Source organism: Lynx rufus, unplaced genomic scaffold (assembly GCF_022079265.1).
Source record: "Lynx rufus isolate CCGP_SWC_20201006 ecotype Redwood Valley unplaced genomic scaffold, mLynRuf1.p SCAF_9, whole genome shotgun sequence".
In the NCBI taxonomy this organism is placed as follows: Eukaryota; Metazoa; Chordata; class Mammalia; order Carnivora; family Felidae; genus Lynx; species Lynx rufus.
In genome coordinates, this window is record NW_025814897.1 from 112,912,389 (window position 1) to 112,927,844 (window position 15,456).

At 61.3% G+C, this 15,456-nt stretch overlaps 1 protein-coding gene across 2 annotated transcripts in view; it reads right to left on the bottom strand.

The window, feature by feature from the left end:
- The window catches only part of SHANK2 (SH3 and multiple ankyrin repeat domains 2), a 431,931-nt gene that overhangs the window by 149,171 nt on the left and 267,304 nt on the right, over positions 1-15,456 (bottom strand). For both annotated transcript variants that reach the window (XM_047071362.1, XM_047071363.1), the window contains one exon: positions 252-334. In XM_047071362.1, the coding sequence (XP_046927318.1) occupies positions 252-334 (83 nt within the window). The remainder of the gene's footprint in view (positions 1-251; positions 335-15,456) is intronic.

Here is a 15,456-nt window from a genome sequence, read left to right on the forward strand (position 1 = left end):
AGCGAGCGAGAGCCTGTTCAGGGCAATATTGTGCACAGAAAATGGAAAATATTCCTAAAGCAAGCCCTGGTGTTTTCTGAGTGAGGCAGAATGTTAAAGAACACGGTTGTCTAGCAACCAAGTGCCCCCAGGAAAAAAGGCTTCTTTCCGAGCTGGGGAGCATTTTCATACGGGCGTGCACACACACACACACACACACACACACTCACACGACATGTGAATGTACCCGGGCTGGAGACAGCCACTCTTACCTTTCGCCCCTCGCAGCACAAATCCAAAGCCCTCATTGTCTTTTTTCTGCAGGACCACTGTCTTCTCCTCGATAATGCAGTCACTGTAGAGAGAATTCCGGGGATAGCGACCATTATTGTAACCCGTCATCATCACCGTGGCTGATCCTGAGCCGGGGACGCTCATCATCATAGCCAATTAATCACCCAGCTCGCCGGATCCAGGCAGCACGGAGGAGAGTAAGCAGCACAGAGCGCAGGAGGAGCGGGGGCAGCTGGGGGGCCGGCTAACGGGATAGGCGGGCTCGGCACAATGGGGCTCGGAGGGGGGGCGGGCAGAGGCAGCACCGAGCCCGGGCGAGCGGGAGGAAGGAGTCAGGCATGGTGGGGAGGCCGCCGAGCCACGGCAGCGCGGGCTGGCTCCCGGCGCCGAAAGGCAAAGAAAGTAAGTGGCCGGAAGGCACCGAGGGCAGCCGGGCTGGGGCGCGCAGGCCGGCGCATCTTCGGGGGGCGGGGGGGCGGGGTGCAGCTGGGATCAGCTGGCGGACAAATGAGGAAGCAGCTCTTCTTCTTCAAGGGGTGTTTGAAAATCAAATTCTATTTGCTCCCCGCACGAGCCGGCGTCCAGACGCAGCGGCCCCTCCCTCTCGGTCCGAATGAATGTGGTGTCCCCACGATCACCAAGGAGCCCGCAAGGCTGCCGGGAGTCATCCCGCACAGAGAAAGCGCAGGCTGGCGGAGGGGGCGGCCCGGGCGCTGCCGATGGGTGGGGGCCGGAGGCAGGACGCTCGAGCGACACCAAGGCCACTTACGGCAAGGCCTCCGTCAGGGGGTGATGAGTCGTGGGGACGGGGCGAGGGGGGCTCGTGGGCTCTCCCCTCTGAGAGACAACCTAAAGCCACACCACCCGCCTCTTGGCACAGCCTTTTTTTTTTTTTTTTTAAAGGAAAGAAACCCAGAAGCTTCGACTTTGCTTCAGCTGCCCGAGGCTCCCATCGTTTACAGTAAGGGCGCCCTGCCACATGACTGTCCAGCCCTGGAGGCACCCGGGGGCGCAGGGCGGAAGTGGACTTCCTGGCAGGCCACGCAGCCTGGGCTGAACGGGGGCCCTCCCCGCCTCCCCGGGGCGGCATGGCCCCTGGGACCCTCTGCTGCCCCGGAAGCCGGCAGCTGGAGGGCCAGGCCACTGCGGAGGGAAGGAGGAGGGGCGGGAGGCAATGTGGAGAGGCCTTCTCCAGGGTCCTAAGGGGCCGGCCACAGGAGGGCTGTGCGCCAGAGGTCCTGAAGCATTCGGCTGGCCCCTGTCTCGGAGGGGGGCGGCCGGGGGACGCAGACAGCAAGCACTGGGAACAGTGTGCTGACAGGCTTGAAGTCACAGACAACTGAAGGTCAGCTTTGTCCAGCAGTAGATTCACAGCCTGCAGGAAGCACGCGGCCCCAGCATGCAGCCATCTGGGAGCAGCACAGCCAACCCAGACCGGGTGGCCCCGGGGAGGAGAAGGGACAGGGGTGCTTGGACCAAGTGACGGGCTGCCAAGAGCTTCCCGTCATCCAGACGAGGAAGAGGCATTCCAGAGAGGTTGGGGACACAGCCGGAGAATGCACAGAGAGGTTGGGGACACAGCCGGAGAATGCACAGAGAGGTTGGGGACACAGCCGGAGAATGCACAGAGAGGTTGGGGACACAGCCGGAGAATGCACAGAGAGGTTGGGGACACAGCCGGAGAATGCACAGAGAGGTTGGGGACACAGCCGGAGAATGCACAGAGAGGTTGGGGACACAGCCGGAGAATGCACAGAGAGGTTGGGGACACAGCCGGAGAATGCACAGAGAGGTTGGGGACACAGCCGGAGCATGCAAAGAGAGGTTGGGGACACAGCCGGAGCATGCACAGAGAGGTTGGGGACACAGCCGGAGCATGCACAGCGAGGTTGGGGACACAGCCGGAGCATGCACAGAGAGGTTGGGGGACACAGCCGGAGCATGCACAGAGAGGTTGGGGACATAGCTGGAGAATGCACAGAGAGGTTGGGGACACAGCCGGAGAATGCACAGAGAGGTTGGGGACACAGCCGGAGAATGCACAGAGAGGCTGGGGACACAGCCGGAGAATGCACAGAGAGGTTGGGGGACACAGCCGGAGAACGCACTCATGTCCTGACCCACACCCGCACTCCTGCCCTTGCACGGGACAAGCACACAGTGGAACTTGCCAGGGTGACCCTGAGTTCCAAGAAAGGGCTGGCACAGCAGGGACACATACTTTCACAGCTGAGACACCATGCAATCCAGGATGACCGGCCTGGGGTGGTCTAACAACTCGAGGAGGGGCTGTGTCCCTGTGTTCCTGCTCTGTCTCCTGTGCTGGGGACAGAGAGCCCCTGCTCTGGGAGCTTGGCCGTGACCATGAGCTCCCTGGCTCAGCCCACTGAAGCCCATCGCAAAGGGCAGAAGCAGGGCCAGGAGTCCAGGGCCCTGAGAGCCCATGGGCAGGGCCACACGGCCAGCCTGGCCTTTAGTAGGGGGCGGAGTTCTCTAAACCTTCCCCTCACGTCATAAGGCGGCGAGAACAAGCCCTGGGCCTCCCAGGGTAACCGTGAGGTCAGAAAGGGCAGTCCCCACGACGGTGCGGTGGAACAGGGGAGCCCCAGGGAGCCATCCCTTTAACTGCCATCAGAAACGGCAGCAGGCTGGCGGTCGGCCAGGACCCCGGGGAGCCGCAGGGGTCGAGGCGGGAGGAGCTGGGGGCAGGCGGAGACGTGCGGACCCTCTGCCAGGCCCGGCCACCTTCCTGTCTCCAGCCTCCCCCAGGCAGAACACAGCTGCGGACCCACCCACCTCTTCCCGCTCAACTCCTTTAAGGGGGTGGGGGGCGCTGGCCCGGTGGCTCCTTCGGGTGCCAGGCAGCTGCAAGTCCTGAATCCCTCTTCTCCAGGGAGAGGCTCACAAGGGCCCCCGGCTGGAGCCACCGCCTTCGCCCTGCATGAGTAGCTGCAGGCAAGCGGCGCCCTGGAGCCCCAGAAATACAGTGTCTGCCCTGCAGGTCCCGAGCCCTGATCTCCCCTGGGACACAAGCGGCCCCCCAACACCCACCTCTGCCCCGCTCCAAGGTGCATCTGTCTTGCACTCCAGGCGGTGGTCCCACCGTGGGCCACCTCTGCCCGCAGGAGCCGACGCTACCCAAACCTGCCTCTGGCTTTGTGCGCCTCATGGACGACTGTACGTGTCCTCCCACCTGACCCCCACGCTGGGGAGCTTCTCAGGGGCAGTGCGGCCTGGCCTCGGCTACCCCCACCGACCACACGGGGGTGTTCTGCCACGGTGGTTGAGGGGTAGTGCTGGCATCACAGGGAGCTCAGCTCAAATCCCAGCTGTGCTCTGACCCAAGGTCACTCTGACCTTCGCAGCCTCAGTGTCCTGCTCTGCGAAATGGGATTAAGCACAATACACTCCACGTGGGCCCAGGAGGAGTTAATGCAACATCCCAGCGCAGCCCAGGCACGCAGCACGTGTTAGTAACGGCAACCGTCCCGAGTAGGGTCACTGTTTGCAGGGGCCAACCGCTTCTTCCCCTGCAGGGACCCCTCCCGGGCTAATGACAGAGCCCCTCTGAGCCCTCTCAATGATCCCTCACCACTGAAGGACTTTCTGCCTCACACGTCCCCGTCTTGTCCCCAGACCTGTAGCTACGTACGTCCTGAGCAAGCTCCAAACTCCTTCGTCTCCGATGCGGAGAAGGACTGCCCGTCACTTCTTTCCTGCTTCGCTTCAGGATCTAAATAGCCCCCGGCCCCCCCGCCCATCATGACCCTGTATTACTTGTACTGAGCCCCAGATGGGCCTTTACCAGCTTAGCTACTCAGAGCCTCAGTTTCCCCGCCTGCAAAGTGGCAGCAATATACCCGACTTGTAGGCACTTGGAGCAGCGGGTGAGACAAGGCCCCAGGACAGGGAAACTGTCCTCTCTTGCCGAATCCCCCAGGAGACGTGGGTCCTGGGCGGCATCGCTCCAGATGCGCACAGCACCCGGCAAAGGGCCACGCACCCCGCTGCGTCTGTGGGAGACAGCAGATCGGGTGTGAGCACAAGGCGGGGGTCGAGCTCGGTGTCGGTGCTGGTGGTGAAGGGTCTCGGGGGAAGGAGCCTCCATCCAGGGCGATCCCTGGGTCCCGGGTTGTGCCCAGAGGGTAGGAGGTCAGCCGACTGCTTGCAGCCGGCTGGGCCCCGGCAGGCGAGACCCAGGCAGGCCGTTAGAGGTATGGAGTCTTTGTAGCAAACCATGAAACGCCCCGGGAGCTGCAAATGAAGGAGTTGTTCCCTTGAAAGGAAGCTCACGTCTAGTTTCGTCCGGACGGCACAGCCATGCAGCACCCCCTCTGCCCCCCACGAATCGGACGGGGCAATCCCACCCCCAGGACATAGGGAGGAACCTTCCCGGAGACGAGATGCTCTCGGAGGGCTCCTTCTGCTGACTTATGGGTCTGAAAACCGTCAGGGGACGACCGCCGTGGCCATATCCGGAAGCCGCGGCATGGAGACGCGGAGGCCCAGAAACCAGAGGCCGCCCAGCCTCCCCTGGCCACCCCTGCCGCACGCCAGCACCCCTGCTCTCCAGGTGCATCCCAAATGCACTGGGAGCCGGCTTCACGGGGACACCGCCTTGGCGCCCACGCGGGCTCCTCGCTGCGGACCTTGGTGTGCGCTCGGAGGCCGACCCACCACCTGGTCCCTGGTGACGGGGTCTGGAGAAACCAGCAGCCCAGCCCCAGCGGTCACACCGCTCCCCTGCTTTGCACCTGCCCCTGCCTGGGACCGTAGTCACTGCCCAGCCTTCCTGCACATTTTCACTCCCTGAACCTAAAACTTGCATTTCACCCAAGTCCTCGCACGTGGGCCCCCATCACGCCTCCCTGCTTTGTTGTCTGCCACGCCCTCCCCAGCCCTGGTGAACACAGCGCCCCCTGAACCGGGCGGAAGCCATCCCACACCCTCCCAGTGAGGGGCTACGTCACACATTCTCTCCTCTGGCCCAAGCCTCTGATAGGGTCCTTCTCACCCGCTGCCCCATCAACTGTGGGCTCCCTGGGAGCACATGTCCCTGCTTGGTTCCTCTCGGAATCTCCCTAAGCGCCACGACGTCTGTTCTTGGTGAGAGTCTACCTGTGTTGATTGACTAAACAAACCAACATAATCTAGCCGCGCTGTCTTCAAATGTGTTTTCTGAACAGTGTGGGAAGGCACTTCGATGAACCCAAAATGTACCGTTCTTTGCCAGTTTCCTGCAGCAGGGGCTGCGGAAGACATCTAGCCCCACCAAGTACAGTTGTGTAGGTAGTGCATAGTGCAACTATGCAGGATACTATTTACGTGACGGCCATCCTAGAACCGTATATTTACTATGGCTATTTGGGCTCAGATGCCCGTAAAGTGCCTTGAGGAAGGGGCAGGCAACTTTTTCTAGTTCATATAAAGATGGAATACAGGCCATTGGCCGCCTTGGAGAAAGTAAGAGGTATCCATATCGAACCACGTCGGCGCCGGGAGACAACGCCATGTTGAAACTCTCCGGGGAGCCATGCCGTAGAGACCACTAAAGGTTTCCATGTTCTCATTCACCCAACAGTCCCACCACACAGCACAGTAAAGGGTTCACCGAATATACTTGGAGTGAGACAAGGGGATCATGGGAAATCAGGGCCGGCCACACAGTGGGCCCCCGGGTCCCCACGCCCCTCCTGATCTCTGCCTCGCAAGACCGCAGGTGCGCAGGCTCCAGGAGGCTTGTAACCGTGGCCCGAGGTCCACATTCTCCCAGCGGGCCCCACAGTGGGCTTACAGGGAAGACCACACTTTACTTGCTCTGGGAGGTAGCAGGTGCCAGCGATGACCGTTGGCATTTGGGTTTGTCAGTCCTGCACGAGGTCCCTCGGCAGTGGTGCCCGATCCTGCAGGGGTGTAAACGTAGAGCCACAGGGCGCCAGGCCTGGGGTGGCCAACACGCGCGACCACGCGGGGCCCTGGGGCAGCTCTGTCTGCCCTGTCCCTCACGGGAAGGATCGGGGGGGCGGGTGATTTCAAACACGAGGACGCTTGGGGTAGACCAGATGGCTTCACCCACAGCTCTCAGGGTCTGGGCTAGGACAGACCTCACGTCTGATGGCTACGTTTCCTCCCTGCTCCTCTGGGGCCGGGTTTTGGGGTAGGGCTGGAGCTCAGAAGCAGCGGGGACGAGAGGCTCAGCGGCGTGCATTAGTTGGTCAGTGCAGCCCGAACTCGCTGAACACCCGGTAAGTGCCAGGGGTGGGCTGGATACTTGCCCCTTTGCAGAGGACAAACAGGCCCCGTGTGGCCCTTGCGGATGTCAGGTGGCGCAGGTTGGGTGGCAGCCCCTGGGAAAATACGCTCAAGTCCTAACTCTGGGGACCCGGGCAGGCGCCCCTACGTGGAAACAGGGTCTTGGCAAGATGCGTCTGAAGATCTCAAGAAGAGATCGGTCTGGGTGAGGGAGGGCCCTAAAACCAACGGCTGGTCCTCATAAAGGAAATAGAGGGAGATTTGGGGCTTAGGGGCACCTGGGGCCAGAAGCCAGGTGAAGCCCGCCAGACAGGGGCAGAGACGGGAGGGGACGCGGCCACAGCCCAAGGGTGCCAAGGATGGATGGTGGACACTAGAAGCCGGAAGGGGTGGGGGAGGATCCTCCCCCCGAGCCCTTGGAGGGACACAGCCCTGCAGAGACCTTGGGCTCGGACTTCCGGCCTCCAGAGTTGGGGAGAGGACATTTCCGTCGCTTGAAGCCCCTAGCCCACGGTCATTTGTGTCGGACGCCTCGGGATACTCTTACCCCAGGCGAGCAGGAAGACAGGTATCCAAAGTCACAGTAGCATGCAGGATACAGTGTAATGACAACCAGAAGGTGGCCGGGGGGGCTTCCTGCGGGGGGGGGGGGGGCGATGCCTGAGCGTGAGTGAATGGGTCAGGAGGCCAGAGGGGGGAGGGGGAGGACAACATTCCAGGAGGTGGTGGAACCACAAGATAAAGGTTCTGAGGCACACCAAGGCAGGAGGGGCCGGTCACACAGGGCCGTGGGTGGCCAGGGGACACAGCTGGGTGGTGACAGGCAGTAAAACAGCCTCGCTGCCCAGAGTCGGCGGGGGCGGGCGCACACAGATACGGGGAGGTGCCCTGAGTCAGCTGGGTTGACCCCCTTTGGGGTTGCGGAAGGCGGGGTGCAGTGATGCGGGTGGGGGGCAGCAGGGACATTTCAGCAATCAGACCCCTCAACCCGGCCCCCGGTGGCCTCAGAGCTTTGTGGGGTCCCACCAACACGCTTGTGACCTAGCACTGAATCCACGGGCCGTGAAATCTAGCGAGCAAACAGCCACATGCAAGTCGGTCCACGCTTCATCGGGTGTCTCTGAAATCCAACGTGGGGTCAACCTCATTTCTGGTTAAATTTCGTATCCACAAACACACCATTTCGTGCAAACACCACACGCAAGTCGGGTTTTCTCACTTTGAAAGAATTTTTGGGTTTGCAGCCAAGGAGCCGCAGAAGCCCCGGGGGAATTACCGCGTGGAGCTGCTCGCAGGCACGTGGGTTCAAAGGCAGGATTCCCACGTCATTTCAGAGCTCCTCCCTGGCGAGGTCCACGGAGCACAGGCCGTGCGTACGGGTGGCGGGTCTGGGCTGGGGCCGCTGGGGCGGCGGTGCCTGGGGGGACCCGGGAGGACTCCCGTAAGGGAGGCTGGTGCATTTATCCAAGGAGTGGTTGTGGGGCCCCGCCCTCTCCAGAGCAGCAGGGCGGAAGCCTGAGAAAAGCCTCACGACGGTCACTCCTCTGGTGAACGCGTTTTGGTGACAGCCTGATGCAGGCGGGAACTGGGACACTATTAGAAAGAGGGACCTCCAGGGACCAGGAATGACAGTGGCTGTCCTAGAAATTCCCGGGCTCTGCCAGTCAGGAAAGATGAGGCGAGACAGAGAGCCTGTCAGCTCCTCTGAGCGGGGCGCCGGTGGCCTCAACAGGTGTCCCAGCTGGGCAGAGATGCCAGGCGTGGGCAGGCGGCCCAGAGCTCTGTGGCGGTGCCGGCTGTAGGGAGGCACAGAGGGCCGCTCTGCGGGCGGGCAGGGGCAAGGCCGGGCCTCATCCTGGGGAAGGCCTGGCAACTGCGAGCAAGCGGGGGGCGGGGGGGGGGCGGTTCCCCGAGTCATCTGTCACTTGCCACCGAGCTGGCGCCTCTCAGCCCTCGTCCACACACACGGCCGCTCCCAGCATCCTGCATCCTGCTTCCTGCTTCCCGGTCCGCTGGGACTGGGTGTTGCCCTCTGGCCCCCCGCCCCACACAAGCAGGAGGCTGCCGTAATTCCCGGGGGGAAACGGAGCCCCGCGTTTGGGCCGTCTTGGTGTTCTGAGAGGCAGGCTGCACCAGGCTGGTCTTGCGTCACCCGCAGGAAGTTATGAATGTGGGCTTTCCATTCACAAATGACGCGGCTCCCGGCGCCGGAGCGCCCCTCTCGCCCCACGGGCAGGGAGGCAGCGTCATTTCACGTTGCGCCCGTGAGGACATGGGCTCTGTCCCCATGGAGCCCGCACGCCCACTCAGCAGAGACGCGCTCTCAGAGGAGGAACCGTTTCTCAGATCGGCAATTATGAACGCGCCCTGCCTGGTGTTCCTCCTCGGCGCTAACACGATAAGCAACGCAAGTTTTCCTAATAGAAGCAATAATGTGCAAAGAAGTTGCTTCAAATTAAATCGTCTCGTTACTTTGTAATAAATCACCCCAAAGCATTTCCTAAGCGCCACCGGGCGTGTTACCTGCCAACAGCGGCTGGGGGAGAAGAGAAAGACACGGCCGAGATGGGTTCAACGCACCAGGAGGCGGTCATCACTCCCCACGGGGAGGAAAGGAAGTGCGGTCTGGAAGGGAAAGCGGCCGCCTCGGTCTCCGAAAGGCCCGGCTGGGGACCGCAGCGTCACCGAACCTCCGCCCCTACGAAACACAGACGCGCGCCGCGGCCTCGGAGCATCACAAGGGCGCAGGCAGGTGCCCCCGGGTTTCCTCCCTTGTGACGGTACATCCTGAACACGCGTCTATGTCCCGTAGGACACGCCCACGGGTCACAAAACCAGGAGGACGTGTCCGTGAGGTCTCACACGCAGACAAGTCACACCAGCGGAGCCGTAAGCACACAGGAGGAGGGCAGGAGGCCCACGAGGGAGGGACGCCCCGACACCCCACTCTGCTTTCCAAGCGGGGGCCCCGGGGGTGCCCGCATGCGCGCTGCAGCCCTGCCCTCCCTGGTGGAGCAGGGAGCTCAGCCTTGCGGAGGGGCCCCCACAGCGCCCTGGGAAAGGGCGATCTCGGCTCCAGGAACGGAGGACAAAAGAGCCGATGCTCATGCCAAGGGGATGTGGGGCACTGAGGTGCCAGCCCCAGCGCACGGCGTCCTCCTGACACACTCTGTTTTCTCCCCAACCTGCCTGCAAGTGCCGTCAGCGGGAGTGCCGAGACAGAGCTGGCATCTGCACATCTGTCCACGACCTCCCCCTTTTCTGAGACCCCATCGCTTTTCAGCTGAGGACCACAAAAGCTTGCTGCTGAGTCTCTCCCGAATTCACTCTTTTATGATAAAAATGTTAAATCAGATCACGTCCGCCACTCAAAATGCTGCAACAGCTTCCCATCAGAGTGGGGGATGAAAACCCAAATTCCCCACCGTGGCTAAGACCTTTCCTGATCCGACCCATGCCCCATTTCCTAATTCTCCCCGTTCCAGCCATGCTGGGTCTTCTCTTCCTCCAGCAGGCCAACCTCGTCTGCCACAGTGCCCTTGTACTGCCTGGGCTCTCCCTGGGATGCTGCTCTGGGCCTGCATGAGCCGGACTGTGGCCATTGTTCAGGTCCCTGAGCTCACCTCTGCAGGGCGGCCCTTCCCACTGCGTGGAGATGCCCTCCACGTCCTCATTTTCAGCCTTTCCCTCGGCTGTATTTTCCTCTTGTCACTCCCTGTATTTGAAATTATAATTTGTCTGCTCATTTATTTACTGTCTGACTCTCCCACTAGCACGTGAATGCCGCCAGGGCAGGGCCTGGTCCTGCCTGGACCTCTTAGCTGGAGCAGGGCCACTTCCTAGTCTGGGCTCCAGCAAGAGCTGGCCGTGGGACCTTGGACAGGACCCTCACCCACCCTGGGCTTGGGTCTTTGTGTCTGTGAAGTGGAAAATCAGAATATTCCAATAAGTACTTAATTGATGCTTACTGATTCAGAATGAAGCCTAAACCGGGACTCCCACGTACAGTCGCGATGCAGATGGGGTGACCCAGTGCTCTGGTCTGGTTTGCCCGGGACACGGGGCGCTTCTGGGTTTTAAAACCAGGCTGCACCTGGGCCAACCAGGAGGTGCTGGTTCCCCTCTCCCATCACTACCCTCAGGAGGGCACAGAGGAGGTCCAGCGGGTAAACCTTTGCCTTTGACCCTGAACCGCATATTCTTTAAAAAGACCAAAAAATCAGCGGAACGGTACAACGGCCTGACATTTTGCTAGGAATGCAGGAAGGGGCTGTTGGTGACTTTTCTTCCCACAGCGATTAAAGCGAGAGTCCAGGCCTGCCCCATCTGTCGGTCTCGAAACTCGCCCAGAAGGATCGCAGTGCGTGGGCTTTGGGGCAGACCAGTTCCCAAGTCCCTCTGGGGAGCAGCGGACGTTGTCCACAGCTATGAACACCGGAATCCGTGTCCTTTCGTGGCAACCGGACCAAACGCGAGCATCACCCGGTGACCCTGGCTTTGGAGAGGGAGCTGAATGTGGGTTGGGTGAGGGGCTTGGGGGCTCACCCAGAGACCCCACAGGGCCCACCTGGCCAACCGGATGGCACTGACCTCTAAGGTGAGAGGTCACGAGAAACCCAGGCCAGGCCCCAGCTGGAGGGTAGGGTCCGGCCATCGCCGCTGTCCTAGACCACTAGCCTCTTCCCACGGAGTATCTTGTTTCTGGTCCGAGCACTAATGCTTCTATGAGGTTGCCTTCGCCACAGGGGCAGCTCTAAAAGTTGCTCCAAGTGTGAAGTAGGTACGTTTTCATGCAGAACACCTGGACAAGTCCTTTGAAAGGGGCTCTGCAAACATTCTACATCAGGGGTTATCGAACTCTTCCTGTAAAGGGCCGGAGAGTAAGTATTTCAAGCCTCGCAGACGGTGTGGTCCCGGGGGCAGCTCCCCACTCTGCTACTTGTAGCTCAAAGGCAGCCATGACGCTATGTAAATGAGTGGGCGGGGCTGTGTTCCAATAAAACTTTATTTACACAAAGAGGCAGAGGGCCAGCTTTGGTCCTCAGGCCATGGGTTCTAAAGCCACGTTCTCAACGTTCTGGAGACGCTTGCATCGACAGAACCATACCTGTATGTGAGCGCCTCGGGGTACCTCACGTGTAACCGCAGTAACACAAACGTTAAGAAGAGTGTTAATCCTCCTACACAAGCGATACTTACACTACGGTACACAGGTGCCTGGTTTGACACATCATGTGAGCTTCAGAAAAGACCCAAGGAAAAAAAAAAACCCCTTTTTAGAAACGAGGTCATCTATGAGATGCCCTAGAAAGATCCGGAAAGATCGCACGGAGAATCCTTCCCGAGACACAGAGAAACTCACCTCTCCTTATGAGCGGAGGCAGAGCTAAGGGGGCCCCGCGTCCACAAACTGGTGCAGGAACATCTGCGCGGGTGTCCTACCACTGAGGCAGCATGCTTACTTGGGTGTGTGCCACGTTTCTCCAGGTCCCATTTCAGCTCATGGGCCGCCTGCCCAAGGAGAGGGTCTCCTCGGCACAGAGAGGGGTGCTGCTCGTGTGCTCATACCTGCGATTCCACCCGGAGCACGATCCGCCTGCTGGCTCCGTGCCAAACTCCTATCCACTCATCGAAGCCCCTTCAGCAGCCACCACTTCTGGGAGAGCCCCGTCCCTCTCACGCGCCCAGCCCGCGGCACTGCCCCAGTCACTTCCCGCCACAGGAGCAGGGAAAGTCAGAGCCGTGCCTTCTCAGCCTCCCCTGCAGTTATGGATGGGTCACAGGACACAGTTCTGGTCCGTGAGACCCGAGGGCGAGAGTCCAGGGCCCTCTGGGAAAGATCTTACTTGCAGGAAAGATTTAGAGGGGGGTTTCCTAGTGCCTTTCCTTCCCCTAAATCCTTGCTTGGGATGTGCTCTGAGGACATGATACTTGGAGCTGCGTGCAACCCTGAAGGAAAGGCCAAGGGGTTTGGAGAGGTGACCCTGGAGGCACCCTCCTTCGGGCTTGCAGCTGACATCTCAGCCACTGTGAGTCGGTTTCTGTTATCTGCAACCAGAAGCTTCCTCACGGACATCTGGAGGCTGGAGCAGGGAGGGCGGAGAGCTTGACCGCAAGTGACAAGATTAGAGCAAATGCCCAGAACCCAGACGCTAAGACTTTCCGATAAATCGAGCAACCTTCAAGCCCTGATCCGGGCCGGGAAAGATCCATCCAGACGCCTTCTTCTCCGAGGACTGCTCATGAGCAGCGAGGACTCAGGAGCCCTGGTGACACAGGCCCGAGGCCCCACACGACCTTTCCCGAGGAGGCTTTGATTATGGCCCCTCGTCTCAAATTGATGCAGTTCGGAAAGCGGGCGCTCGATACAGGGGGTTTCCTTGACCTTAGCCGAGACCGCTGTGCCGTTAACCTTGGCGAGGACTCCCGAGCACCCCAGCCACCCCTAAGTGCGGTGGGCCGGAGATGCCAAAGCTCCAGCCGAGGTAACGGGTGGCGGCTGTTGGACGGATGGCGGCCTCACCCTGGTGTGCACCAGCCCCCTGGACCGACAGAAGGGAAAGCCGAGGGCCCAGGCCTGCCCCCGGCCAAGCTGACGGCAGGCCCAGGACTCTGTACCTTCCCCTGAACCCCGCAGCCTCCGTGGCCGAGCTCGTCAACAGATGGGGCTTCCGTTGGGGAAAAGCGACGGAAACGAAAGGTGTCTGCGGTAGAGCCCGTCTAGCTGAGCTGGGGAGCTGCCCCCGAGCCTTCCCTCTCCTCCGGGAGTCCCAGGACGCTTGGCCTTGCTCCGATGCAGCCCCACGTGCCCTCCGGCCTCCGGGGCTGGCACACGCAGGGCTCACACGTCAGGCTCCTCTGAGCTGCGGAGACGCCCACGTGCTCTCGAGCTGCTCCTGGAGGCAAGAGCCCCGAACTGTCCCCGATACGCCGCTGTCGCTCACACTTGCTTCTGCCCGCGAGCCTCTGCCTGAGGAAGACAGCGTCTTGGAGCGGAGACACGTGTCTCCGGCTGTGCGTCCCTGTTCTGTGCGGGACGTCCCGCTCCGTCTGCTCCCTGCCACGGGGCCGCTTTCCACGGCATCTGGCGAGAGCTGGTTTCCAGTCCGCCCCGAACAGACCCCTGCCCAACCGCTGGCTCCAGGCGCCTGTCTACAAGGCCGGGCTGTGTCCGTATCTGTCTTCTCTCCCTCCCCTCCTACCTCACTGCTGCTTTCTACTTCCTCCCCGTCTGCCCCAAACTCCAAAACACTGACTCTCCTCAAATCAGAGCACCTTAGGACGTCTGACTTTACCAAAACAGGTCCCTGCGGAAATATACTCACTAGACCCTCCCTCCCTCCTTCCCTCCCACCGCCCCCCCACCCCATTACTAACAAGAACGGCACGGACTGGACCACGCGAATGTGGGTCACACAAACAGCACCAACGGCCACAACGGTCCTGTGTTTACAACATGCCAGGCACCGTGTGCAGCCCCCACAGCCGTCCTGTCTCTCACGTAACAAACTTAGGAGGGAGGCACTGTTTTCTCCCCCGCTTTACAGAGGAAGCTATGGCTCAGAGAGGTTCAGGGACTAGCTGAAGGTCACACAGCCGACGTGGGGCAGAGCTGGGCATCCCGTCGAGGTAGCCTGACTGCGGAGCCCTGCTCTTGCCCACATGGGGCCAGGTCCTCTCTGAGCACAGGGTGGGCCTGCCCTTGGCCCACGGAGGGAGGACCCGGGGCTCCTCCCCGGGCCCGCAGCACCCTCCTTTGAAACGTGCACTGTCCGGGGCAGCCCCACGCCCAGCGGGCTTGGAGATCTGAGCCTCACCTCCTGTGTTTCCACAAACTCATACAACGGACCCTTGTGCCTGGAGACAGGTGGGACCAGAGCCTTACTCCTGGAGCAGAGAGGGAGTCAGGACGGGATGTTGCCCCCCACCCCTGCCCCCAAAATGCCTCCCTGCCTGTTCCAGCCACCGTCCCCTGCCGTTAGCCTGTTCTGTCCATCCCATGGCATCAATGACCGGCTGAAATCTAATGCTCATTTGCCTACATGTCCTGGAGCCGCCCCCCCCGCCGCCCCCAACAGGACCGGAAGCCTCAGGACGGCCGGTGCCATCTGTCCTGCTGGCCGTGCATCCTCGGCACCTTGTGCAGAGCGGAACAGGTGCCCCTCCCTCAGGCCCTGGACTCCCGTCCACCAGCATGCACGAGATCCGTTTCCACATCCACGGGGCCCAGGGTGTGTGTTCTGTCTCGGGGGCAGGTGCACGGCCCCCCCCCTGCAGCGCTGCGATTCAGGCCTTAGCTGGAGGCCCTCAGGCGAAGGGGCAGGCGGCTCAAGCCGGAGTGGTAGGCCGGTCTCGGTCCCGGGTGCGGATCTGGGCGCTCGGGTGCCCGAGGGAAGGTACACATGTAGGGGGTGTGGTGGCCGGACAGCGTCCCCCCAAAATGCACGTTTACCCCAAATGCGGAATGTGACTTACTGGGAGTAGGGTCTCTCAGATGCAATTAAGGTGAGGACTGAGGACAGACCGTCCTGGATGTGGAGGACCCTAAATCCAGTGACCGCTGTCCTTGTAAGAGACAGAAGAGGAGAGACAGGCGGGAGAGGAGAAGACAGAGGCAGAGGCTGGAGGGGAAGCGGCCACAGCCCGGGGGACATCGGGGCCCCAGAAGCCGCACAAAGCAGGAAAGATCCTCCTCCAGAGCCTCCAGAAGGAGTGCGGCCCAGCGACGCCTTGACTTAGGATTTGCGGCCTCCGGAACCGTGTGGTCTAAGCCGCCCCGTGTGTGCCCATCTGCAGGGCAGCCCGGACACTCGGCAGGGCTTACGTGGCGGAACCACAGCTCTGTACCCGCACAGGCAGCACGGACAGGATCCCGGGTGCTGGAGGCAAACGCCAGGCCCCTGAGCTCCGTCTGTACAAATCCCTGAAGGT